We start from the raw sequence: 26,121 nt of genomic DNA, 5'->3' as shown, positions 1-26,121 counted from the left end.
ACAAAGCCAGGAGTTGGTTCTTTGAAAGAATTAATAAGATAGATAAACCATTAGCCAGCCTTATTAAAAAGAAAAGAGATAAGACTCAAATTAATAAAATCATGAATGAGAAAGGAGAGATCACCATCAATACCAAGGAAATACAAACAATTTTAAAAAACATATTATGAACAGCTCTATGCCAATAAATCAGGCAATCTAGAAGAAATGGACGCATTCCTGGAAAGCCACAAACTACCAAAACTGGAACAGGAAGAAATAGAAAACCTGAACAGGCCAATAACCAGGGAGGAAATTGAAGCAGTCATCAAAAACCTCCCAAGACACAAGAATCCAGGGCCAGATGGCTTCCCTGGGGAATTCTATCAAACGTTTAAAGAAGAAATCATACCTATTCTACTAAAGCTGTTTGGAAAGATAGAAAGAGATGGAGTACTTCCAAATTCATTCTATGAGGCCAGCATCACCTTAGTTGCAAAACCAGACAAAGACCCCACCAAAAAAGGAGAATTATAGACCAATATCCTTGATGAACACAGATACAAAAATTCTCAACAAGATACTAGCCAATAGGATACAACAGTACATTAAGAAGATTATTCACCATGACCAAGTGGGATTTATCCCCAGGATGTAAAGCTGGTTCAGCACTCATAAAGCAATCAATGTGATTGTTCATATCAGGAAGAGAAAAAACAAGAACCATAGGATCCTCTCATTAGATGCAGAGAAAGCATTTGACAAAATACAGCATCCATTCCTGATCAAAACTCTTCAGAGTGTAGGGATAGAGGAAACATTCCTCAGCATCTTAAAAGCAATCTTGAAAAGCCCACAGAAAATATCATTCTCAATGGGGAAGCACTGGGAGCCTTTCCCCTAAGATCAGGGTCAAGACAGGGATGACCAATCTCACTACTGCTATTCAACAGAGTACTAGAAGTCCTAGCCTCAGCAATCAGGCAACTAAAAGAAATAAAAGTCATTCAAATTGGCAAAGAAGAAGTCAAACTCTCCCTCTTGGCAGATGACATGATACTGTACCTTGAAAACGCAAAAGACCCCACCCCGAGATTGCTAGAACTCATACAGCAATTTGGCAGTGTGGCAGGATACAAAATCAATGCCCAGAAGTCAGTGGCATTTCTAGACACTAACAATGAGACTGAAGAAAGAGAAATTAAGGAGTCAATCCCATTTACAATTGCACCCAAAAGCATAAGATACCTAGGAATAAACCTAACCAAAGAGGTAAAGGATCTATACCCTAAAAACTACAGAATATTTCTGAAAGAAATTAGGGAAGACACAAAGAGAGGGTAAAACATTCCATGCTCATGGATTGGAACAATTAATATTGTAAAAATGTCAATGCTACCCAGGGCAATTTACACATTTAATGCAATCCCTATCAAAATACCATGGACTTTCTTCAGAGAGTTAGAACAAATCATCTTAAGATTTGTGTGGAATGAGAAAGGACCCCGAATAGCCAGGGGAATATTAAAAAAGAAAACCATAGCTGGGGGCATCACAATGCCAGATTTCAGGTTATACTACAAAGCTATGGTCATCAAGACAGTGCGGTACTGGCACAAAAACAGACACGTAGATCAATGGGACAGAATAGAGAATCCAGAAATGGACCCTCAAAGTTATGGTCAACTAATATTCAACAAAGCAGGAGAGACTATCCATTGGAAAAAAGAGAGTCTTTTCAATAAATGGTGCTGGGGAAATTGGACATCCATATGCAGAACTGAAACTGGACCATTCCCTTACACCATACACAAAGATAAACTCAAAATGGATGAAAGACATGAATGTGAGACAAGATTCCATCAAAATCCTAGAGAAGAACACAGGCAACACCCTTTTTGAACTTGGCCACAGTAACTTCTTGCAGGATACATCCACGAAGGCAAGAGAAACAAAAGCAAAAATGAACTATTGGGACTTCATCAAGATAAGAAGCTTCTGCACAGCAAAAGAAACAGTCAACAAAACTAAAATACAACCTACAGAATGGGAGAAGATATTTGCAAATGACCTATCAGATAAAGGGCTAGTATCCAAGATCTATAAAGAACTTATTAAACTCAACAGCAAAGAAACAAACAATCCAATCATGAAATGAGCAAAAGACATGAAGAGAAATCTCACAGAGGAAGACATAGACATAGCCAACATGCACATGAGGAAATGCTCTGCATCACTTGCCATCAGGGAAATACAAATCAAAACCACAATGAGATACCACCTCACACCAGTTAGAATGGGGAAAATTAACAAGGCAGGAAACAACAAATGTTGGAGAGGATGTGGAGAAAGGGGAACCCTCTTGCACTGTTGGTGGGAATGGGAACTGGTGCAGCCACTCTGGAAAACTGTGTGGAGGTTCCTCAAAGAGTGAAAAATAGACCTGCCCTACGACCCAGCAATTGCACTGCTGGGGATTTACCCCAAAGATACAGATGCAATGAAACGCCGGGACACTTGCACCCCGATGTTTCTAGCAGCCATGTCCACAATAGCCAAACTGTGGAAGGAGCCTCGGTGTCCATCGAAAGATGAATGGATAAAGAAGATGTGGTTTATGTATACAATGGAATATTCCTCAGCCATTAGAAACGACAAATACCCACCATTTGCTTCGACGTGGATGGAACTGGAGGGTATTATGCTAAGTGAAATAAGTCAATCGGAGAAGGACAAACATTATATGTTCTCATTCATTTGGGGAATATAAATAATAGTGAAAGGGAATATAAGGGAAGGGAGAAGAAATGTGTGGGAAATATCAGAAAGGGAGACAGAACATAAAGACTCCTAACTCTGGGAAATGAACTAGGGGTGGTGGAAGGGGACGAGGGCGGGGGGTGGGGGTGAATGGGTGACGGGCACTGAAGGAGACACTTGACGGGATGAGCACTGGGTGTTATTCTGTATGTTGGTAAATCGAACACCAATAAAAATTAATTTATTAAAAAAAATTAAAAAAAAGACTCCTAACTCTGGGAAACGAAACTAGGGGCGGTGGAATAGGAGGAGGACGGGGGGTAGGGGTGAATGGATGACGGGCACTGAGGGTGGCACTTGACGGAATGTGCACTGGGTGTTGTTCTGTATGTTGGCAAATTGAACACCAATAAAAAATAAATTTATTATTTAAAAAAAAAGAAACGACAAAAATCCACTATTTGCTTCAATGTAGATGGAACTGGAGGGTATTATGCTGAGTGAAATAAGTCAATTGGAGAAGGACAAACATTATATGGTCTCATTCATTTGGGAAATATAAAAAATAGTGAAAGGGAATAAAGGGGAAAGGGGAAAAAATAAGTGGGAAATATCAGAAAGGGAGACAGAACATGGAATACTCCTCTAACTCTGGGAAATGAACTAGGGGTGGTGGACGGGGAGGTGGGCGGGGGGTGGGGGGTGAATGCGTGATGGCCACTGAGGTGGGCACTTGACGGGATGAGCACTGAGTGTTATTCTATATGTTGGCAAATTAAACACCAATAAAAAATAAATTTATAAAAAAAACTGTACGCTGGGGATTTACCTCAAAGATTCAGATGCAATGAAACGCTGGGACACCTGCACCCCAATGTTTCTAGCAGCAATGTCCACAATAGCCAAGCTGTGGAAGGAGCGTCAGTGTCCATCGAAAGATGAATGTGGATAAAGAAGATGTGGTCTATGTATACAATGGAATATTACTCAGCCATTAGAAACGACAAATACCCACCATTTGCTTCGACGTGGAGGGACCTGAAGGGTATTATGCTGAGTGAAATAAGTCACTCAGCGGAGGACAAACATTATATGGAGAAACATTATACTTCTTTTTTTTATTTCTTTTTTGGAGTTCAATTTGCCAACATATAGCATAACACCCAGTGCTCATCCCATCAAGTGCCCTCCTCAGTGCCCGTCACCCAGTCACCCCCCACCCCCGCCCACCTCCTTTCCACTACCCCTTTGTTTGTTTCCCAGAGTTAGGAGTCTCTCATGTTCTGACACCCTCTCTGATATTTCCCATTCATTTTCTCTCCTTTCCCCTTTACTCCCTTTCCCTATTTTTTATATTCCCCAAATTAATGGACGTGGATTGAACTGGAGGGTATTATGCTGAGTGAAGTAAGTCAATCAGAGAAGGACAAACATTATATGGTCTCATTCATTTGAGTAATAAAAATTTGAAAGGTAATAAAGGGGAAAGGAGAGAAAATGAGTGGAAATATCAGAAAGGGAGACAGAACACAAAAGACACCTAACTCTGGAAAACGAACAAGGGGTAGTAGAAGGGGATTTGGGTGGGGGGATGGGATGACTGGGTGACCGGCACTGAGGGGGGCACTTGATGGGATGAGCACTGGCTGTTATGCTATATGTTGGCAAATCAAACTCCAATAAAAAATATGCAAAAAAAGATTTTATTTTTTTCATGAGAGTCAGAGAGAGAGAGGAGAGAGAGGCAGAGACACAGGCAGAGGGAGAGACAGGCTCCCTGTGGGGAGCCTGATGCAAGACTCGATCCCAGGACCCCTGGATCATGCCCTGCCAAAGGCAGACGCTCAACTGCTGAGTCTCCCAGGTGTCCCAACAAGATAGATTTCTAAAGTCAAACAGAAATTCTAGATTTGAAAAGTATAACTAGAATGAAAATTTACTAAAGGGATTGAACATCTGATTTGTGCAGATAGAAGAAAAAATCAGCAAATCTGAATGCAGGTCTCATGAAATTACCCAGTCTGAAGAGCAGAAAGTAAAAGGAATGGAGGAAATCAACAGAGCCTTAGTTGTCTGTGGGGCAACATACGCACAAGAGGGTTTTATAGGAAGAAATGACAAGAAAGGGGCTCAGAGAATATGTAAGAAAGAATGCTCAAAAATCTCCAAAATTAACATTCAAGAAGCTCAACAAATAATAGGAAATGTAGTTACACAGATAAACATAAAACCCAGTATTACAGCATTCTTAGTTTGTAGCTCTTCATTTTTTTACATGAATTAAAATACAAATGCACAAACAATAATTAGAAAACCACAAAGTTAATGGACTAAAGTTAGTGTATATAGACATAACTCTTGATGATGAAAACATAAAGCCGTCCGTTGTATGGGGCACAGAACTGTAAAGGAGCAGTTTTTAGTTTAAACTAAGATGGTATAATTTTAAACTTGAATATTACAAAGTAATGATATTAACATAAAAACAACTCACAGGGAGACCAAACTACATGAAGTAAAAACAAGCAGATTAAAAAGAGAAACAGATAGATGCGCAATAATAGTCGGAGACTTCAGTGCTCTGCTTTCAGTAATGGACAAACAGACAGGACCTTGGTAAGGAAAGGGCAGCATACGCCAAGTAGACCCAGCTGTCTTGCAAAACTCTGCACCCAACCACAGCAGGAGACACTTTACTCAAGCGCACACAGGAGGTTCTCTAGCACAGACCACCGGTTATCCCAGGAAATGAGTCTCAATAAATGTAAAGATATTGAAATAATACAAGGTATCTTTCCCAAACACAGTGGAATAAAGCTAGAAGTCATTAATGGAAGCAAAAGTAGAGAGGTGCCTGGGGGGCTAAGTCGGTGAAGCATCTGCCTTTGGCTCAGGTCGTGATCCAAGGGTTCTGGGATGGAGCCCCATGTCTGGCTCCTTGCTCAGTAGGGAGCCTGCTTCTCCCTCTGCCCCTTCTCTCCCCTCCCCACTCATGCTCCCTCTCTTCCTCAGAAATAAATAAATAAATAAATAAATAAATAAATAAATAAATAATAATAATAGATAGATAGATAGATAGATAAATCTTTTTAAAAAGAAGGAGAACTGGAAAATTCACAAGTCTGTGGAAATTCAACTACACACTCTTAAAGAAGAATTATAAGGAAAATTAGAAAATATTCTGAGATAGACAGAAATGAAAACACAACAACCAAGACTAATAAGGTGCAGTGTTTGGAGGAAAACTCACAGTTATAAATTATAGGCCTGTGTCAAAAAACATGAGCACAAATCAATAACCCAATTTCACACCTTAAGAAACTAGAAAAAGAGGAGTAAGTAAAACCCAAGGTTAGAAGGAAGGAAATGAAATCTCAGCTGAGATGAATGAAACACAGAATAAAAAAAAAACAATAGAAAAAATGGGAGATGTTTGAAACAACCAACAAAATTGACCAACCATCAGCTAGACAGACACAGAAAGTTAGATGACTTGGATTATTACAACAGAATCAATGCAGGGACATCAGCACAGACTTACACCATGAACAAGTGCATGGTAATGAGTTGGACGATGAAGATGAAATGGACAAACTCACAGAAACACACAAGCTACCAAAACTGACCCCAGAAGAAAAAGAAAGCCTGAACACACCTACAATAAGTAAAGAGATTAAATCGGTAACCAAAAACAAAATGAGAGGGACACCCGGGTGGCTCAGTGGTTGAGTGCTTGCCTTCAGCTCAAGGCGTGATCCTGGAGTTCCAGTATCAAGTCCCACATTGGGCTCCCTGCATGGAGCCTGCTACTCCCTCTGCCTGTGTCTCTGCCTCTCTGTGTCTCTCATGAATAAATAAATAAAATCTTTTAATAAATAAATAAATAAATAAATAAATAAATAGGTAGCCAGACTGGAAATAAAATAGTAAAACTAGCTGCACGTACAGGTGACACCTTTTTGTATCTAAAATAAAAATCCTTAGGAATCCACAAAAAAATCAGTATGTGAATAAACCAGTTCAGCAAGGGTTTAGGACGCAAGACCAATATTCAAAAGTTCACTCTATCTCTGTGTATTAGTGATGAACTAACCCAAAATAAAATTTAAGAACAATTCCATTTAAAGAAGTGTCAGAAAGAATAAAATACTTAGGGGATCCCTGGGTGTCTCAGCAGTTTAGCATCTGCCTTCGGCCCGAGGCATGAACCTGGAGTCTCAGGATGGAGTCCCGCATCAGGCATCCTGCATGGAGCCTGCTTCTCCCTCTGCCTGTGTCTCTGTCTCTCTCTCTCTGTCTCTGTCTCTCTCTGTGTGTCTCTCATGGATAAATAAGTAAAATCTTTAAAAAAAAAAAAGAATAAAATAGTTAGCAACAAACTCAACAGGTATTCCACACTAAAAACTATAAACTGTTGAAAAATTTTAAGGCCTACATAAACAGAGAGGCAGCCTGTATTTATGTCCTGAAAGGTTGATATTGTTAAGATAGCAACTCAAATGGGTCTACACATTCAGCTCAATCACCATCAAAATACCAGCTGTCCTTTTAGTAAAATTTGTAAAGCTGATCCTAAAAATCACATGGCAATGCAAGGGAACTCAAATAATGAAAACAATAGTAAAATAAAAAGAACATGGGATGCGTGGGTGGCTCAGCAGTTTGGCACCTGTCTTCGGCCCAGGGCGTGATCCTGGAGACCAAGGATGGAGTCCCTGGATGGAGCCTGCTTCTCTCTCTCTGCCTGTGTCTCTGCCTCTCTCTCTGTATCTCTCATTAATAAATAAATAAAATCTTTTTTAGAAAATAAATAAAATAAAAAGAACAAAGTTGGAGGACCCACACTTCCCAATTTCAAAACTCACCACAAGAAATATCAGAAAGGGAGACAGAACATAAAGACTCCTAACTCTGGGAAACGAACTAGGGGTGGTGGAAGGGGAGGAGGGCAAGGGGTGGGGGTGAATGGGTGACGGGCACTGAGGGGGACACTTGACGGAATGAGCACTGGGTGTTATTCTGTATGTTGGTAAATTGAACACCAATAAAAATTAATTTATTAAAAAAAAAAACTCACCACAAAGCCACAGTGACCTAGACTGTGGTATTGACATAAGACAGATGGACTGACATATATGTCAGTGAAAAAGGACTGAGAATCCAGAACTAAAACCTGACATTGGTGATCAACTGATTTTTGACAAATGTGCCAAGAAAATTTAACAGGGAAGAAAAGATATCTGTTCAACAAACAGTGCTGGAACACCTGGATTTCCACATGCAGAGGGTGGAGGTGGGTCTCATCGTCACAGCACACAGAAAAACTAACTCCAAATGGGCCGAAGACCTAAATGTAAGAGTAAAACTAGACAACTCTTAGAAGAAAACAGGTGTCAGTTGGTGTGACCTTGGATCAGGCACTGGTTTCCAAAATAGGACACAAAACATACAAGCAACCAAAGCGGGTACATTGAAACTCATCACAACTTAAAAACTTCTGTGCATCAAGAGACACTATTGACAAAATAAATGGGAGAAGATATCTGGAAATCTTGTATCTGATAAGGACCTAGTGTCCAGAATATGTAAAGAACCCTTACAACTCAACCATAAAAAGATAAACACCACTATGTAAGAATGAGACAGAGAACCTGAATAGACATTTGTCCACAGAAGACACCCAGATGGCTGACATGTACCTGAAGGGATGCTCAGCGGCACTCCTTGCCAGGGAAATGCACACCCAGACCACAACAAGATGTCACCTCACACTCACCAATGTGGCGACAAGCAAAAAATAAATAGATGAAAATAATGAGTATTGGTGAGGACGTTAAGCACATGGATTCTTGCACACTCTTGGTGGGAGTGTGAGAGGGCAGCCAGTGTGGGAAATTGAGCACTTCCAGGGCAGACGCATGAAATCGCTGCATGACCAAGCCATCCCAAGGGAACCAAATAGAAGCATTCACTCGCACAAAATGTCCTGGCAGCGCTGTTCTTAACAGCCCAGCGTGGGACCAACCACATCGTCTGCCGGCTGGCGGAAAGGACACAGTCCACAGAGCAGGAGGTCACCAGGCTGTATGCATGAAGCACGCACGCACAGCACAGCACATGGGGGCCATGGAAGCACCACACTCGTGCGAAGGGCCCGACTTGAGGGGCCACATGGCACATGGTCCCATGTAGTGTCCCCGACCGGCAAAGCCAGGGGCACACAACCGACCTATGGTTGCCAGGGGCTGGGGGAGCACACACGCGGTGGCATACTGCTGGCATTTCATAGTCGTGAAAGCGTTCTAGAATGAGGTGGTGCTGGAGCATACAACCTTGCAACGTACTCAAAATCGCGGAATCGGGAAAGCACAGGTTTATGGTGTTTTACTCAATTCTCCTGGCCCTGCTTCCTGCTCAGCCTCCTGTTCCAAGCCTCATACACCACCAGCCAGCGCCTTCCAGAATGTTCCAGACCTCAGCGTATGGGCCCTCCTTGAGGGCTACCCGCCTACGACACTTGGGTTCACCCTGCAGGGCCTATGCCCTGGCTGTCTTGCGTGGCCAGCCCTGGTCCCCTCCCCTGCCTACCTTGGTCAGGAAGTCAGAATTCACAGGCAGCTGTGAATATTCAGCAATTCACAGCCCAAGCTGCCCCCAGAGGGCCAGGGGGTCTTGTGGGCACAGTGTCTCAGCAAAGCCCCAGAAACTCCATTACCACTTCACATATGGGACAACTGAGTCACAGGGAGGAAATTCATGAGGTTTCAGGGAGGCAGGATCAAATGGTCACTAACAGGGGGCTCAGGACACCAGGCTCTGTCCCCTCCCAGGTCTGGAGGCCAGGAGTCCTCAGTCAAGGTGTCGTGGCTGTGCTCCCTCTAAGGTTCCAGTAGGACCCCTCCACCTGGAGGGGCCCCTTGCATTTTGGGCTCGTGGCCATGTCTCCCCAGTCTCTGCCTCTGTCACCACATGGTCATCTCAAATCTCCTTCTCTTGTAAGGACACCTGTCATAGGACTCAGCGCCCGCCCGGCACCAGGGTGCTCTCACCTCGAGATCCCTGCCTGGGTCACCTCTGCAAAGACCCCATTTCTACATAGGGCCACACTCTGGGGTCCAGCAGGATAGGAATTTGGGGGGCACACATCAGCAACAATCTGACCAAGATCACCCGGCAGGGCTGAGATCGGACCCCTTCCACACCCCAGCACTGCCTGCCTTGAAGGGAGCGTTCGGACTCAGGATGCATCCACCCCACATGGGCACAGGGGGGTCCCAAGTCAGACCCAGGCTGGACACTTGACCCCAGGCCCACCTCCTCCACCCTGGACATCCCACTGCCCAGACAGTAGGCCAGAGGCTCATTTTTCTGAGCCAAATGCACAGCCCCAGCCAAAGGGGTCCTGCCTCAGCACACCCCTTGGGGGCAGACATGCACCCTTCCTGAGGCCCTAAGCAGAGCCAGCTGCTCCAAGGTCTGGGGTGTTTGTTACTGGGCATTAGCTCACTGACTGACACAGGCCTGACCCAGCTGTTGACCTCAGTCCAGCCCCCAGCCAACGTCTCCTCCAGGCCTGCTCCTGGAATGTGGTCACACCTCCTTGTCAACTGACCTGCGACGTCCAGGCGGAAGGACACCTTCTGGCCCCCGGCCTCGCAGCTGTACTCCCCGGCGTCGGCCCGCCCCGCCTGCTGCACCACCAGCCTCCTGCTGCAGCCCTGGGCCTCCACATGCACCCTGGAGCTCGCACTCAGCTTCTTCCCGTCCTTGTACCACGTCACCTCTGTCCCGGCCTGGGCCACCTCGCAGCTCAGCGTGGCGCTGCCGCCCGCCTTGGCCTGCACCTCACTGCGTGCTGGCTGCTCCTTGGCAAACACCATTGTAGGCTCTGGGGACATGGGGACACACAGCGTCAGAGGCCCCAGAGATGACATTCTCTGAGCCCTGGAGCCCGGGTACACACGCTCTGGACTCAGGGCAGCCTTGCACACCCCCCCAGGTGCAGCTGGTGGGACCCTTCTCAGGCACAGGGGAATCCAAAGCCCTAACCCCTCCTGGGCCTGCTGGGGAGCAGCCTCCGAACACCATGATGGGCAGCCAGGACACCGTCTGGGGCAGACGGGAGGTGGGGGGCTGTGGCTGAGACCCCACCAAGGGCCAGCACTGAGGCCCCAGTAGCTTCTAGAAAGAGCCAGAGCCACAGGCATCAAGAGCCCAACCTAAGCTGCTGAGGACACTTCCAGCACCTTTCGGGTCTTGTCAGTGTCACTGCCTCGTCTTCAAAAGGGAGAAAGGGGCTGCAACTTTCCTTGTCTTTTTATTTTCCGCATCCACATCTTTTCTCATCTAAATGTTAGTTCTCTGGGAAGTTTCTTCTCCCAAATCCAGAAGGAAGTACCCCTCCCAGGCATCTGGGGCTGCAGCTCACCAGAGACACGCAGCTGGAAGTCCACGGAGTCCTCGCCCACGTGGCACGAGTAGGTCCCCTCGTCCTGCCTGCTGACTGAGGCTGCCACCAGCCGGTGTCGCGTGCCCACGTCCTCCTGTGAGAAGCGCTGGCTGGAGCGGCTCAGCTCCATGCCATCCTTGTACCAGCGCACACGCACGTGGGCCTCAGAGGTCTCACATTCGAAGTGGGCCAGGCCTCCAGCCACGGCCTCCACGCAGCCGCCAGCTGTGTCCTTGTGCAGGAAGGGAGTAAGCCCTGCAAGGGCACACGGGCAGGTCAGGCAGCATGGCCTGGGAGGCCTCACCCCGGCCAGGGCCCCCTCGGAGGCAGAACCAAGGCCCCCTCGGAGGCAGGACCAGGGCCCCCTTGGAGGCAGGACCAGGGCCCTTTAGGAGGCAGAACTGGCTGGGCTACTGAGTTCTAACCCCCCCACCCCCCAGGGCTGCCCCCAACGCCCTCCACAGCCCTGCCCACAGGTCACCCACCCCTGCAGGGCTCCCACTGCTCAGACCCCCTCAAGGCTGCCCAGAGCTGGGGCATGTCCCACGATCAAGACAGGGGCAGTGGGCCCATGAGGACCCAGACACACACGCGGGAGACGTCACCTTGCACGGAGAGCTGGTAGGCGATGCGGCCCCCACTGCTGATGCATTCGTACAGGCCAGCGTCGTCTCGCACCACATCTCGCACCAGCAGGGTCCGCTGCCTAGCTGACGCCTGCACCTCGTACTTGGGGCCTGGTGGCAACACGTGGCCATCCTTCAGCCATGTCACCGCCGCTGCCTGGTCTGACAGCTCAGCCAGGAGCTGTGCCTCTTCATGCAGCTGGGCCAGCACCTCCCTCACAGTGGCCACCGGAGGCCTGGCGGTCAGTCCTGGGGCCTCTGGGGGCCACATACAGGAGGACAGAAGGTGTATAGACAGAGAGAGGAGGGGACAGAGGGAAAGGAAACAGAGAAGGAGCGGACAGGGGAAAGGGGATGGGTGGGGAGGGGACAAAGCAGGAGTGGAGGGGACAGACGGGTGGACAGATGGGTAGGGGAGGGGACACAGGGGGAGGGAGGAGAGGCAGTGGAGAGTGAACAAAAGGGAGTGTCAGGCAGAGGGGAACAGAGAGGAGCCAGAAATGCAAACTGTGGAAGGAGCCTCGGTGTCCATGGAAAGATGAATGGATAAGGAAGATGTGGTCTATGTATACAATGGAATATTCCTCAGCCATTAGAAACGACAAATACCCACCATTTCCTTCGACGTGGATGGAACTGGAGGGTATTATGCTGAGTGAAGTAAGTCAATCGGAGAAGGACAAACATATGGTCTCATTCATTTGGGGAATATAAAAAAATAGTAAAAGCGAATAAAGGGGAAAGGAGAAAAAATGAGTGGGAAATATCAGAAAGGGAGACAAAACATGGAAGACTCCTAACTCTGGGAAACGAACTAGGGGTGGTGGAAGGGGAGGAGGGCGGGGGGTGGGGGTGACTCGGTGGCGGGCACTGAGGGGGGCACTTGACGGGATGAGCACTGGGTGTTATTGTATATGTTGGCAAATTGAACACCAATAAAAAATAAATTTATAAAAAAAAAAGAGAGGAGCCAGAAAGGAAGGGACAAGATTGCAGAGTGACGGAATGAGCAGAGAGGAATGGGAGTCGGGGAGACACCGAGGCTCTGTGCCCCCTTCCACTCATACCCCAGCCTCCCCTCTGCAGCCCTGCCTCATCCAGCAGACCCCCTACCAGCCCACCTGCCCCACCCCAAGGACAGAGGCCTGGGGGTCATAGCTGGGTCGCCTACCTCGGACCTCCATGCGGATGCCGCTCTCAATGCCGTTGGCCATGAACTTGAGCTCAGCGCCCTGCAGGCTGGCGGACACGGCACGGATGGTGAGGGTGTGGCGAGTGCCATCCTGGCGGATCACATACATACTGCTGGCCTTCAGGGCCTGCCCGTCCAAGAACCACTCGCCCACCGAGGCCAAGGTGAGGTCCACGGAGAAGGTCACCTCGCTACCCTCCACTGCTGCCACTGCCTTCAGAGGTGTCTTCACGGCCAGCTGGGGGGCTGCAGGGTGAGGGCTTCAGGAAGGGGCCCGCCTCTGCCCACCTCACCTCCTCCCCTAGAGCTGGGGCCCAAGAGCTCCCTCCCCCAGGAAGCCCACAGAGCCCACCCCCAGAGTGCCCACACCTACCCAGGTGGACAGTCCCCGGGAACTCGAGGTAGGGGCTGTGGCCAAAGCTGTTCACAGCTGACACCCGGAACTGGAAGTCCCCCTCCTCAGACGTGTTGGCTATGGTCAGCTCCTGTGTGGCCACCCACTCAGCCTCGTGGCACCGGCTCCAGGTGTAGGCGCCAAGCCGCTTCTTTTCCACCACATAGCCGTCGATAGGGACAGGGCAGTCTCCGTGGGGTGGTGGGGACCAGCCGAGGGTCACAGAGCACTCCGTCCTGGCCTTTACCACGGGGGCCTCAGGGGCTTGCAGGGGCAGCTTCCTAGGGGCTAGGAAGAGCACAGCTCACCGATGTCACCAACTCGGAGCTCCCTCAACCCCTGGGTCCCAGGTCAACCCAGCAAGGTGTTACGCAACCCCCAGCCCTAATGAGGGGGCTGCTTCCAAGGTCTGGAATGGCCATGGCCCAAGGGGACAGCAATGCCAATGGAGGCTGTGGGCTCGTGACCCCTGGCTCCAGCCCTCTGGCCGTTGATTTGGTTGTGGTGGAAAGAGTGCTCTGGCTTTCGGGGAAACACAGCCCAGGTGGCCTAGGGACAAACCCCATCTGTGCATCCAAGGCTCAGGCTAGGCAGTGACCACAGCAGAGCACATTCCTCAGGTCCATGTGCTGGGGCACATTCCTTCCCCAACAAAGGGCTGGCCCAGTAGGGGCCCCTGGGGGAGGGTCCTACCTCCCAACCTACAAATTTGAGACCAAAGGGCCCAGAAAGAGGACATGGTCACCCACAATGCCCCACACCTGCCTCACCCACGCGTGTGCTTCTAGAACAACCTCTACCTTCTAACTTGGTTTGCAGAGTGGGGAATCACCAGCACTCCTACTTCGCAGTCACCTGGGGTGACCACCGTGAAGGAGGGCAGCAAACCAGGGGTGGGATGCGTTGGCCCAACCCCCAAACCCTCCCTGTGGCAGACCCCGGGGCACAGGGCTGGGTGGACAGAGGAAGGGGGGCTCTCCAGGGCCCTTACCAGACACAAAGAACTGAGTGGATGTCCGGCAGTCCCCGGCCGTGAAGGTCACCTCGCCCACGTCCTCCAGGGTGCACTTGGAGATGGTTAGCGAGTGGCACCTGCCATCCGTGGTGATGGCCACTCGGCCCCCAGCCACCACCTCCTCCTGGTTCCTCAGCCAGTGGACGGGGTCCTCAGGCCTGGCCAGCTCCACGCAGAACATGGCCGTGTCCCCCACGCGCACCGCGGTCTTCCTGGGGAGCCTCCGGACTAGGTTGCCTGCGGAAGGCAGGGCGCGGGGGCGGGGTATGGTCAGGGGGAGGGGGCGCGGGCTCCTCCTCCCGGCGCACCTCCTGCCCCCCCTTCCCTCTCCCCACCCCCAACCGCCGCCCACCTCGCACCGCCAGCTCGGCCACAGTGCGGCTGCCCTCGGCAGTCTCGCAGATGTAGACGGCGTCGTCGTCCGCCGACACGTTGCGCACGGTCAGCCGGCGCTCGGTGCCCGCCTCCTCGATGCCGTACTTGGCGCTAGCCCACAGCCGCGTCTCCTCCTTGTACCACGCGGCCTCCGTGGACGGCAGCGGCACCTCGCACTGGAACGTAGCCGACTCCTTCTCCTGCACCTCCAGGTCCTGCAGTCGCTTCTGGAAGGGCATGGTGGGCTCTGCGGGGAGAGGGGGAGCGCGTGAGGCGGGGAGGGGCGGGGAGGCGCAGGGGAGTGCCCCGGGCGCGGCGGGGTGAGGGTTAGGGCTGGAGCGGGGGCAGGGGACGGGAAGGCTGAGAGGCTGTAGGGATGGGGAGGGGGGGGGACGGGAGGGGGCAGAGGAGAGGGCACAGAACCTAGAGCCTCCCTCTTAATATAAGATGTCTGGAAGAGGAGAAACGGGCACGTAAAGCCACAAAAAGCCCAGGGACGCTGCTCCCGGGCGCAACACCCCGTGGGCCCGTGGCCCCGCCAGCCTCCCGCCCCGAGCCCCTGGGCCCGCTGAGACCGCGGGCCCAGCCCTGCTGCCCTAGCACTTCCCCCGCACAGCGTCTGCTGCCTGCAGACCCCCCAACCCTGGGGAGCGGGGCCACTTCCCCGCCCTGGGAGACTACTGCGGGTCAGAAGTGGAGGTCAGGAGCCTCGCCCACAAAACCCGATCGTGCTTCCCGTCCTCTGCCCCCGGACCCTGGGGGAGGCCCAGACCCCTACCAGGGCCCTCGACAGAAGCCCGAACAGCGGTCCAGAAGGGTGTTCAGGCTCAGCGGCCACAGCCTCTGGCCTGCCTTTGTCCCCACCCTGCCAGCGAGAGACCCCTCAGCATCCCGTGAGGGCGGAGTGCCTGGGGGGAGGGGGCGCCGAGGATAAAGCGCTTTGCTGTTCACTCCTGTGACTCGCAAACGCCAGAGCCGCCAGGACTCCGGATTCCACCGCGGATTTCCTTCTCGGTGGAAAGGAGCGGGGAAGGGGCCGCGCGGGGATAGTGCGGCCCGCGAGGGGAGCTCACCTCGCACGACCACCAGCACGGAGCTGTAGGTCTGGCCCACCAGGTTGGACGCCGTGCAGGTGTAGAGGCCCCGGTCCGCCTGCTTGCAGAAGAGGATCTTGAGCACGAAGTTCTCCTGGGCGTCCTCGTACACCACGTGTCGCCGGCCCTCCACCACCAGCTGCCCATCCTTCTTCCAGACCGTCTCTGGCTTGGGCTCACCGGTCACGTAGCAGCTAAGACGCGCGTGCTTGCCCTCGGTCACCGTACAGGTGCGCGTGCCCGTGCCGGAGCCGGGAGGCGAGGCTGGGGCGCCGTCGGCGCGCATGGCCTCGCGCCGCCGCTGCAGGTGCGCCAGGAGCGCGGCCGTGGAGGCCCCGGGCGGGCTGGCGGCGTCCGCGTCCGCGTCCACCGAGAGCGCCGCGTCCGCGCTGGCGGCGCCCAGCGGGTTCTCGGCGCGCACTGTGTAGGTGCCGCCGTCGCGGGGCCGCGCGTCCCGGATGCGCAGCGCGCTCGCCTCACCGAGGGCCTCCACGCGCACGCGGGGCTCGTCCGGCGCGCCCAAGCGCCGGCCGTCCTTGGCCCAGCTCACGGCCATGGGCGGCGAGCCGCGCACTCGGCAGCGGAAGGTGGCCTCGGCGCCCTCGCGCACGCGGATGGACGTGGGCCGCAGCAGGAAGTGGGGCGCCTGCTCGGCGCAAGCGGCCTCAGCGTCCACCTGCAGCCCGACAGCCGCGAAGGCCTCGCCGATGGCGTTGCGCGCGCGGCACACGTACTGACCGCTGTCGCCCAGCGCCAGGTCCAGGATGGTGAGCCGGTACAGGTCGCCGTCCTGGGCCAGGCGGAAGCGCGCACCCTCCTCCACCGGCAGCTGGTCCTTCTCCCAGCTCACTTGCGGCGTCGGGTTGCCCACGATCTGGCAGCTCAGTGTGGCGTCCTTGCCCACCGACACCACAAAGGCCTTGGGCCGGGTCAGGAATCGGGGGGCCCCGCTGAATGAGTGATCCATGGCAGCGGCGGGGGTGGGGGGGGGCGGCGGGAGGGACCTGCGAGTGGGTTGGCAGAAGGTCAGAGTGGGGAGGAGACCCAGGTGGTGGCCGAGTCCCGCACCTGTGCCCCACCTGGCCATTCCCCATTCAGACCTCCTGAAGGACCCGGAGGTCTCACCCCCCACCCCTCACCCCCACCCCCACCCCATACGTAGAGTCACCAGGAGGCACCATGGACCAGAAACTCAGATTTAACCCTTTCTGGGCATTCGTGGTCTGTTGCCACACCCCCCACCACAGGCTTTGCTCACAGTTGGGTACCTCTTCCTCCTGACCCCCAGCTCTAGCCCCACAGCCCAACTCGAGGTCCTATTGAGCACCATCTCCAAACATCACAACAGCAGCCTGGCTGGCCCTCTTTCTGTCCACCAATGTCCTTCCTACCTGGGTCCACACAGACCTGCCTGTGTGTGCCCCACCCCCCAGCTGCATCCAGGCACCAGTCCCCCTCCCTGACACACCGCAGCCTCCTGGATGCTGAACCTCCAATCTGCCTGTGTCTCCTGCTCCAAGAGGAGGCAGTTCTCCCACCTGGGCAGGGCGGGCCCTGGGAGGCCTGTGCTGGGCACCTGCTGCTAGCCCAGCCCCTCTCTGACTGCTTACTCCCGAGGTCACAGGATTCTCCACCCCAGGAGGCTCTCCTTTCCTCTGTGGGTCCCTGCCCTGCTTGCCCAGGCAGTGCCCATGACAGAAGTCCCCCCTGCAGCTGCCAGTGCCTCTCCTGGGAGTTCCAGGTCCCTTTAACCCCGAGCAGGGGAAGAATGGAAATCCTGCCACCGTCTGAGTGCTGAAGCCCACGAGCTGCCCACACCCCCTTCCTGCGAGCACCTGCTCCTGGTTTGGGACAGCCCACAGTCAGCGGGCAGGAAGGACAGGCACAGAGTACTCCGGAAGAATCTGGGCGGTCCAGGCTGAGGCTGGCCAGGTTGGCCGGCAGGGCCCGGTCAACCTACAGACTTTGGCTGGCTCCCTGCGGGGACAGGGTTGGCACCACACAAACCAAAGGCCTCAGGTGACTGGCCTCTGCCCATCCCGGCAGGCCCTGGCTGGCCTTCAGCACAGGTGGGTTAGGTGAGCTGGGCCTGGCCTACCCTCCACCCCACCCACCGCTGGCTTCAGTAAGAACAGCAGCCTGTTGGGCTCAGGGCTGGCCCCAAACGCCTGAGCGCCCTCCTCAATCCCGGGCTGGGCTTCCAGCACGGACTGCCCACTGGGGACGAGTGGGGTGACATCCTGTGATTCAGGGCCTAATCCCCTTAATCCCCCTCGAGGAGGTGAGTCTGCAGCAGCCTGCTGACTCACTGTGCAGTCAGCACCTCTGTCCCCTACCCCCCACTGCCTGGCCAAGTTCTGGGGCTGGGAGGACCCAGGCGAGTGGCTACCCGGGCCCCGCCTCCATGGACGCCCTCCTGGGCCTCGATGTCCCTCTGGGGAAGGGTTACTCTGACACCAGGTCTCCAGAGGCCCTGCGCTCTGAGCTCCCAGTGACCCTCCCTTGGATTGCAGTTGGCCCGGGGGTCCCCTGAGCCAGGACAGTGCACCTCACGCCCCCCACCAGCCACTGCGGGAGCAGGTATGGGAGCTAGGTGCTCTGAGCTCACAAGTGGACAGGGTCAGAGGGCCACCTCCACAGCTGTGGCCTCTGGGAGCCAGGACCAGGATGGGAGAGGGAGCTCCCATCACTGCACGTGCTTAGAGGGAGCCAGCCCAGCACTCGGCAGGTGATAGCACTCTGGCCTGCAAGGGTGGGTGGAGACCCCAAGATCCTCGAAGGCCTCAGGGCTGGTGCTGATGCCCGGCTCCCTGGCCTGGGGCCTGTGTTCCCCAGCTCAGTGCAGCAGCCCATGAGGCCTGGGGGCCCCCTCCAGGCAGGTACCCCCTCTGCTCAGTAGGGCCATGGCACCCTAGATGCTGACCAAGGACTCCAGAACCTTGGAGCGGGGGGCAGAACTCCTCCTGGGCATGAACATGCAACAGTGCTGGCAGAGTCGGGACACTCAGGAGGGGACACGGGGCCAGCACCTCAGCCCCAGCCTCCCAGGGAAGCCCCTTCCTCCCTCAGTGTGGACCCCATTCACACTCCTCACCCCTTGGAGGCCCCAATCTGCCACTAGCAGGAGCCTCCCTCCACATGGCTACATGGCGACCATGACCTCCCCAGCCCCATCTGGGGTCATGCCTCCAGAGCTTCCAAGTCCCTAGGACCAACCTGAGCCCTGCTTACAGCCTCCATCCTTGTTTTTCTAGAACTTGGCCAACCTTGGGGCCTCCTCATGGGGCCCCTGGACCATTTCCCAGATGAACCAAGCATGGGGAATTGCTGGCAGCCTCACTGCACAACCTTGACGCCTCCCTGGAGCCCCTGCTGCCCCCACCCCTGTCCCCCGCACCCCTCTTCTAGAAAAGACCTTCCCTAAACCCCTGGGCTGGCGGCTTCCCGAACTCCCGGGGAAATTCTTTCCTGGAGTCAGGTGTCAGTGCCCCTCTGGCTGTCCCCTCTGCTGAGCCAACAGGCCAAAAATAGCCCCAGCTGTCAGCGGGCATCCATCCTAGCAGGCTGGGGGCAGGGCCGGCCAGACCCCCAGGCCTCCCTCTGAGCAGGGGGCAGCGGAGGAGAAGGTGGAGGCCTGCATGGCCCCTGACCTCCCACCCTGCGTGAGGGCCCAGCTCAAGTCACCAGGGCATCAGGGGCTGGGTTCCAGGGCCCCAACCCATGGAGCTACACGGCCTGTCTGGACACCCCCCCACCAGGCCCCTCTGTACCCCAGAGTCCTGACCTTCAACTAGACAGCCCTGGGGGAGAGGGCCTAGGTCCCGCTCAGCCCCCACCCTGCCTGTAGGCCTCCTCACCTGTCTCTACGGGGAGGCTGGGAGCAGCTCCCACGTGGAGGTTGCAAACGGTGGGCAGGGGCTGCTGGGTCTCACTTCCCTCCACAGGCCCAGGACTGACACAGCTCCCACCCAGCAGCCCACTCTCTGGCCGATCCTCAGACTGGATGGGGACGAAAGGACAGGCGGAGGCTGTCAGCTGGAGAAGGCTGGGCCCGCCCCCACGGCCGGCCAGCCCAGCCCAGCTCCAAAATAGCCCGAGTGTCAGAGCCGGGATTTGGTTTCACCCCCAGCCCCAGGGAGGCAAAGGGCAGAGGCTCTGGGTGGCCAGGGGTGGGGGTGGGGGGCAGCGATGGTGTGGGTAAGGCCAGGACCCCACCTGGTGGGGAACCCTGCTCAGACTAGCATCCTGGAGTACTAGGCAGAGGGGACCCAGGATGCACCAGAGGGCACCCAGGACAATCCAGCGGGGAGAGGGGGACTTGGGACCACCCAGAGGGCACCCAGAATGTGTCAGAGGGCACCCAGGACTGTCGGGGGGGGAGAGGGGGACTTGAGGCCACCCAGAGGGCACCCAAAATGTGTCAGAGAGCACCCAGAACTGTCAGGGGGGAGAAGGGGACTTGGGACCACCCAGAGGACACCCAGAAAGTGCCAGAGGGCACCCAGGACAGTCCAAGGGGAAGGGGGGTGGGACCACCCAGAGAGGACCCAGAAAGTGCCAGAGGACGCCCAGGACTGTCCAGGGGGAGAGGGAAACCCAGAACCCCCAGAGGGCAGATGGACTCAGGCCATGCTGAGGGCACTGCCACCTGAGGGTCCCGGAGTCTGGGTGGAGGTGGCACCCAGAAGCCCTGCACACCCCAGCATCAGCCCCCATCTATCCACACCACACCATGCCCAAGGCAGCTTCTTTATCCCTGGTCCCTCTGGGCAGCACCTGGCCTGGCTGGGTGTCCCCAGCACCTGTAAATGGGGGTGAAGACCCTGAGAACCCATCCAGGGACCTCACTGGCCATGGACAAGGGCCCAGGCCCAGGGGGATGGCTGGCAGGACAATGGTGAGCACTGCTATGTCCCCAGAAAGGCTGTCCCCCTCCATTCCCTTGGTCCTGCTACAGGGACAAGCAGGGACAATACACCAGGCCCACCTGGAGGAAAGGTGGCCCTTGCCTGGTGAGGGCCTCACCAGGACCCAGAGGCCCCTGTGGATGTCCTGGGTCTCCTGGGAGGGGGCTGCCCCCGAGGCCCAGGTCTGAGACCCCCCCCCATCAAGGAGCTCATCTAGGGGTGGGGACCAGGGCAAGATACCCAGCAGGCTGCTTATATCCGCCCACCCTGGGGGCCTCTCCTGCAGTATCCACCTGCTGACACCCAGCCCAGCGGGTGGCCGGGGCCTGGGTCTAAGCACCCAAGGTGTGGGAACAAGGGTAGGCAGGATGGGGGAGGCTCTGCTGCCCAGCCTCACCCCTGCCCCCAAGCATGGGGAAACTGAGTCTGAGCCCAGACCAGAAGCCCTGGAGATGCAGAATCAGGCACCATCATGGCCACACACAGCAGGACGTTAAACACATTTATTTCTCAGGGTGCTGGCAGGTGTCATCTGGGAAGGCGATGCTTGCAGACCCTGGGATGCTGAGGTGTTTCCCAGGTACAGATGCAGCCCCTCTCAATGTGCCCCAGTGAACAGAGGGCAGCACTGGGGGACCCCCTGCTCCCTGAGGACACTGCTCCCAGTCCGGGCCCAGGCCAGGATGTCACTGCACTGACCCCCCTAACACCAGCATACGAGGGGTACTCACTCTCCTCCTCCTCTGTCCTGCGTCCCTCCACAGCTCACCCTCCTCCTTCTGTCCCCCTCCCTGTCCTGTGTTCCTCCACAGCTCATCGTCCTCCCCCTCGGTCTGTCCTGTGTCCCTCCACAGCTCACTCTCCTCCTCCTCTGTCCTTCTCCCTGTCCTGTGTCCCTCCACAGCTCACCCTCCTCCTCCTCCGTCCCCCTCCCTGTCCTGTGTCCCTCCACAGCTCACCCTCCTCCTCTGTCGCCCTGCCTGTCTTGTCCCTCCACATCTCACCCTTGTCATCCTCTGTCCCCCTCCATGTCCTCTGAATCTCATGCTCTGTGTCTCTGGGTCACTTGTCCCCACTTCCCTTGAGGACAGACATTTGGTCCTAGGAAGTGGCAGCTGCAGTTCAGCTCCCCCCCACACACACACACCGCCTGTGCCACATCGCATATCGCGTGTCACTGCTGTTGCCCCTGCCCACACAGCAGAGGGCTCCTGTGGACAGCCCTCTGCTGGTGCTCCCTGCCTCTAGTCAGATCCCCCACACTGGCTGCACTCCACAGTATTGGACGTCGGCCCTGACTAGAAGGACTAGCCTGGGCTAGTAAGCGCTCCATCTGCGGGGAGCCCCATGCTCACAGGCATCCCAGGCCTGAGCCCCTTCCTCTGGCTGTGACCCCACATGGCTCCCCCAGGAGCAGGGACCGGGCTGCAAACTCCTGGCCTGGAAGCTCTACCACGAGCTCCTGTGGTAGCTGGCCGTGCTCCTAAGGGGAACATGGTGCACTCGGTGGGGGAGGGGAACCTGCTTCACTCTCCCCGACTTGGACCATGTGTGGTGTAAATGCTCCTCTCGGGAAGGCAAGCCCGCGTCACCTTCTGGTGTTCCCTCCAGAGACATGGACAGTCCCCAGGACGGAGTGTCTGCAATTTGCAGCAGGGGGACTGTGGTTCAGGGGGCATGGTTTGCTTGTTCACACGGCTGAGGGGTCACACCTTTCTCCCTGAGTGACTGACCAATGGCCATGAGACCAGGGAGGTGTGATGACACGCCTGTGCAGACCCAGGCACAAAATGGGGACATTAGTGGGGGAAATGGTGGTTTCCAAGTTAAGTTCCGAAAGAACTGCCGCTGCTTTAAGGGCAGCGGTGGGATTGCACACATGCAGGCCTCCCATCTGGCCAGTTCCTGGTGCCCACACTACCCGCTCCCCACCATGAGAGGCTGAGCTTTCAGCCAGGAGCTGAGGGTGAGGGCCAGGGGTCAAGCAGGGGAAAGGGACCCAGAGCCAGGCAGTGAGAGGGGCTCCTGGGGAGCAAAGGGACCACAGGGACATCCTGGGCTGGCCTGGCCACAGGCAGGACCCCCAGGCTCTGCACAGTGGCTGCACTCACCCTGGTGCAGGGGAAGGAAAAGGGGAGCTGGGTGGGGAGCTGTGGGTGGGCAGGGCAGGTCTGGGAGAGGCATTGAGGGTCCCTGGGGCAGGGAGAGCTGCCAGCCCGAAGCCATGGCTGAGGCCCGGGGAGGAGACCCAAGGTGGGGGGACCCCAGCATCCGCGCTAGTGCCCTGTGCACACTCCTGGGGCAGGCCGTCTCTCTGGACCTGAGTGCAGCCACCCGCGACCACAGCCCACACTGGAGAGGTGCCAGGACATGCCGCCTCCAGGCCTGCACCCCAGTCCCCACCAGGACCACGGAAGCCCCACCACTGGGGCCAGCCCTGTCTATCCCCACTACAGGGGGGCTCAGGGGGGCTGCAAACCCCAGAGAAGGTTGCAAAAGAAGTTGTCACAGATTTACACCACATGCAAGGAATGGGGGGGCCAGCCAGCAGTCATGGGGTAAAGCCTTTGACTCCCGCAGCTCCGGAAGGCCCATGTTCCTGGGGCCCTGCCTCCTCTCACTCCACTGGGGCTTCAAGTGGACTTTCCCCAGCAGTCCTTGGAGACACAGTAAGATCCACTGGCACAAATGACCACTGCGCGGATCCAGGGAGTGCTGCGGCTAGGGAGCCATGGGGTGGGGAGCCACAACAGGAACCCCACAGGCGCACAGATTCCCAGAGTCAGGTTGCAGAGAACTCGTCCACAAGGTCCACAAGGTTACTAACGGGTGGGTCTCAGGCACACAGCACTGCTGGGAGACCCCGGGCTTTCTCCCCTCCATGTGCCTCCCCGGTTCCACGCCCACCCGAGACCAAGCGCTTGCTCCCTCCCGGGTGACTGTGCTGTTGCTGGGTGAGCTTGGTCAACAGAAGAAAATTGAACCATGGAGGAGTCTCTGATCCTCTCTCTCTTTCTCCTAAACATACTCCAAACAGCCTCACCTTTCTGTTTCCAAGACAAGAGTGAAGGAAGGAGGCCCCCAAATGTGTGTGCTATGAGGGTACAGCACCTGCTGCCAGAAATGAGGTGCATTAAGGACCCAGGACTTCATCTGTGGCCATGAGGACCAGTGGGCAGGACAGGGCTCGCCCGGAGGGAACCTCAGCTCTGGAGGGAAACTGGGGATCATCTTTGGGGAGGCTGTGCTCCAGTCAGGGGTCAGCAAAGCTTTCCAGGGAAATGCAGACCCCTCCTGAGGAAGTGCATCCCTGGTGCAGGTGCAGGCAGCGAGCTCCTGCGAGCTCCTGCTTCACCGAGGTCATCTGCACGAGGCCATATGCACGTGTCCTCAGGACTCTGGCTAGGTAGGGCCTTGGCTGAGCTGGGTCCCCTGAAAGCCAGTCTTCTGGGTGTGGTCCCAAGGGCTACCTCCAAGGTATCCAGGTGTGCAGCACGCCTTCTGGGTGTGGTCCCAAAGGTTGTCTCCAGGGTATCCAGGTGCACAGCATACCTTACTGGCTGCATCGTAAAACCTCACCTGTGCCCAAGACAAAGTGTGCCGAGGTGCAGCTTCTGCCTCCTTCCTAAGATGGGTTGGGGGCCTCAGGAGCAGGAGGAGGGCAGCTCTGCACCTGTAGGACCCTGCTGACCTTCTGTCAACCCACAAGGCTGTCCCCACTCCCAAACGGGCTGTGTGTGTTCTGAGTAGGGGGAAGACATGGGTGTTTTCTTCACTGAGAACTCAAGTGTGAACCAAACCTAGAGACCCCTTGATTCCAGGAGGACCCCAAGATTTCCTGGCCTGTGGTGCGGACCCAACAGACTCACAGGTGGGCTTGCTTTAGACCAAATGTTGACTGCTCCCTCAGGTACCCCCTGCACCACTCTGGGAGCTAAACCCACACACTGGAGAGCTGCCCCCCCCCAAATTCATACACTGCCACCAGTGCCATGGTCCTGGAGGCAGGGCCTTCAGGGGGTGATGAGGTCCTGAGGGTGAGTCCCCAGGATGGGATTTGTGCCCTCGTGAAGGGGGTGCCAGAGAGTGCCCTCACCCCTTCCGTCACAGGGCACAGTGAAAGACGTCACCTGTGACACCACCTGTGACCTGGGAATCGGGCCTCCATAGACATGGCAGCATCTCCAACACCCAGTCTCCAAAGCCCTGAGAAATGTCTCTACGAGAGTCCCATCTGCACTGTCCCATCTCAGCAGCCCCAGAGGACTGAGGGACCAACCGCTCATCGGAAGAGCCACAGCCACATGTGTGAACCCATGGCTGTCACATCTGAGTCATGAAGCATTTTGTAGTAGGCTTTTAGAGGATCACACAGCCCCAACCAGGTCGACTCAGAGGCAATCACAGAATCTTAGGGAGGGCTGTGCCTGCCCGTAGCCGAGCCTGCTGGGGAGCCAGGGCCAGGTGCTAGGCAGCTGGGCTGCCCACACGGCTCAACCTGTGGCATCTGGTCTCATCCTGGTTCCTGACACAGAGCTCCTAGCCCCCTGGGAAGGCCCCGGCAACAGCAGCACCCCACACTCTAAGCAGGCCACTCGGTAGGCTCCGGTGTGGGGGCTGGTCACCAGGAGGATGAAGCTGGACCAGAAGCCTGGAATTTCCAGCCCCACGTCCACCCTAGGGGCAGGTTCCTCATCCTTCATGCCTCCTTGATAAAGCTCCTACGGGAATTCCAGGAGCAGGGCATTCGGGGAGCTTCTGGGTTCGTGCCTCCCAGTGTGGGGAGGGAGGGGCACCCCGAGTCCACAGGGAAGGACACTCCTGTGCTCAGGGCCTCCCAGACCTCACCTGTGTGCTTGTCTACCTGACTGCTCATGAGTGCCCTGCGTCACATCCTTCATTGGGTAAGAAGCCAGTAACTGTCCATAACTGTGTCCCTAGAATCCATGAGCTGCTCCAGCACATACTGGAATCCAGGGTGGGGGCCCTGAGGACTGCCGACCTGCAGCCTGTGGGTCGGAGCACAGGTGACACGGGGATTGGCATCTGTGGTGAGATAGCCTTGTGGCCTGAGAGCCCTGATCCCATGGGGCCTGACGCCAACACCACACAGACAAGGTCAGACCTGAGTTAAATGTAGTCCCCCAATGCCCCCACCCCCACGCTGGTGTCCATGGAAAATCAGAGAATTGGTTGTTATCGGAAAACACCCCGGGTCCCATCGGTTCTGAAAGCTCGAGGGGAGTGGCAATTGTAACAAAACTTCCCTGAGGAAGTGGCCCTTGTGGAAAATGAAAGTGTGAAGATGAGTGAAGCCATCACGTCACCTG

At 55.4% G+C, this 26,121-nt stretch overlaps 1 protein-coding gene across 1 annotated transcript in view; it reads right to left on the bottom strand.

The window, feature by feature from the left end:
• Nucleotides 1–16,851, bottom strand: part of OBSCN (obscurin, cytoskeletal calmodulin and titin-interacting RhoGEF) — a 135,526-nt gene extending 118,675 nt beyond the window's left edge. Inside the window, exons 1-8 of the mRNA XM_055333724.1 lie at nt 15,864–16,851; nt 14,768–15,037; nt 14,392–14,652; nt 13,380–13,688; nt 12,986–13,252; nt 11,794–12,072; nt 11,168–11,443; nt 10,352–10,627 (exon numbers count right to left, since the gene is read on the bottom strand). Coding sequence (XP_055189699.1) covers nt 10,352–10,627; nt 11,168–11,443; nt 11,794–12,072; nt 12,986–13,252; nt 13,380–13,688; nt 14,392–14,652; nt 14,768–15,037; nt 15,864–16,851 — 2,926 coding nt within the window. The remainder of the gene's footprint in view (nt 1–10,351; nt 10,628–11,167; nt 11,444–11,793; nt 12,073–12,985; nt 13,253–13,379; nt 13,689–14,391; nt 14,653–14,767; nt 15,038–15,863) is intronic.
• Nucleotides 16,852–26,121: the final 9,270 nt, after the last annotated feature.

Source organism: Nyctereutes procyonoides, unplaced genomic scaffold, assembly GCF_905146905.1.
Source record: "Nyctereutes procyonoides isolate TBG_1078 unplaced genomic scaffold, NYPRO_anot_genome, whole genome shotgun sequence".
NCBI classification, from domain to species: Eukaryota; Metazoa; Chordata; class Mammalia; order Carnivora; family Canidae; genus Nyctereutes; species Nyctereutes procyonoides.
Note: the sequence above shows the minus strand (reverse complement) of the source record. Positions and strands in the feature narration are given on the sequence as shown.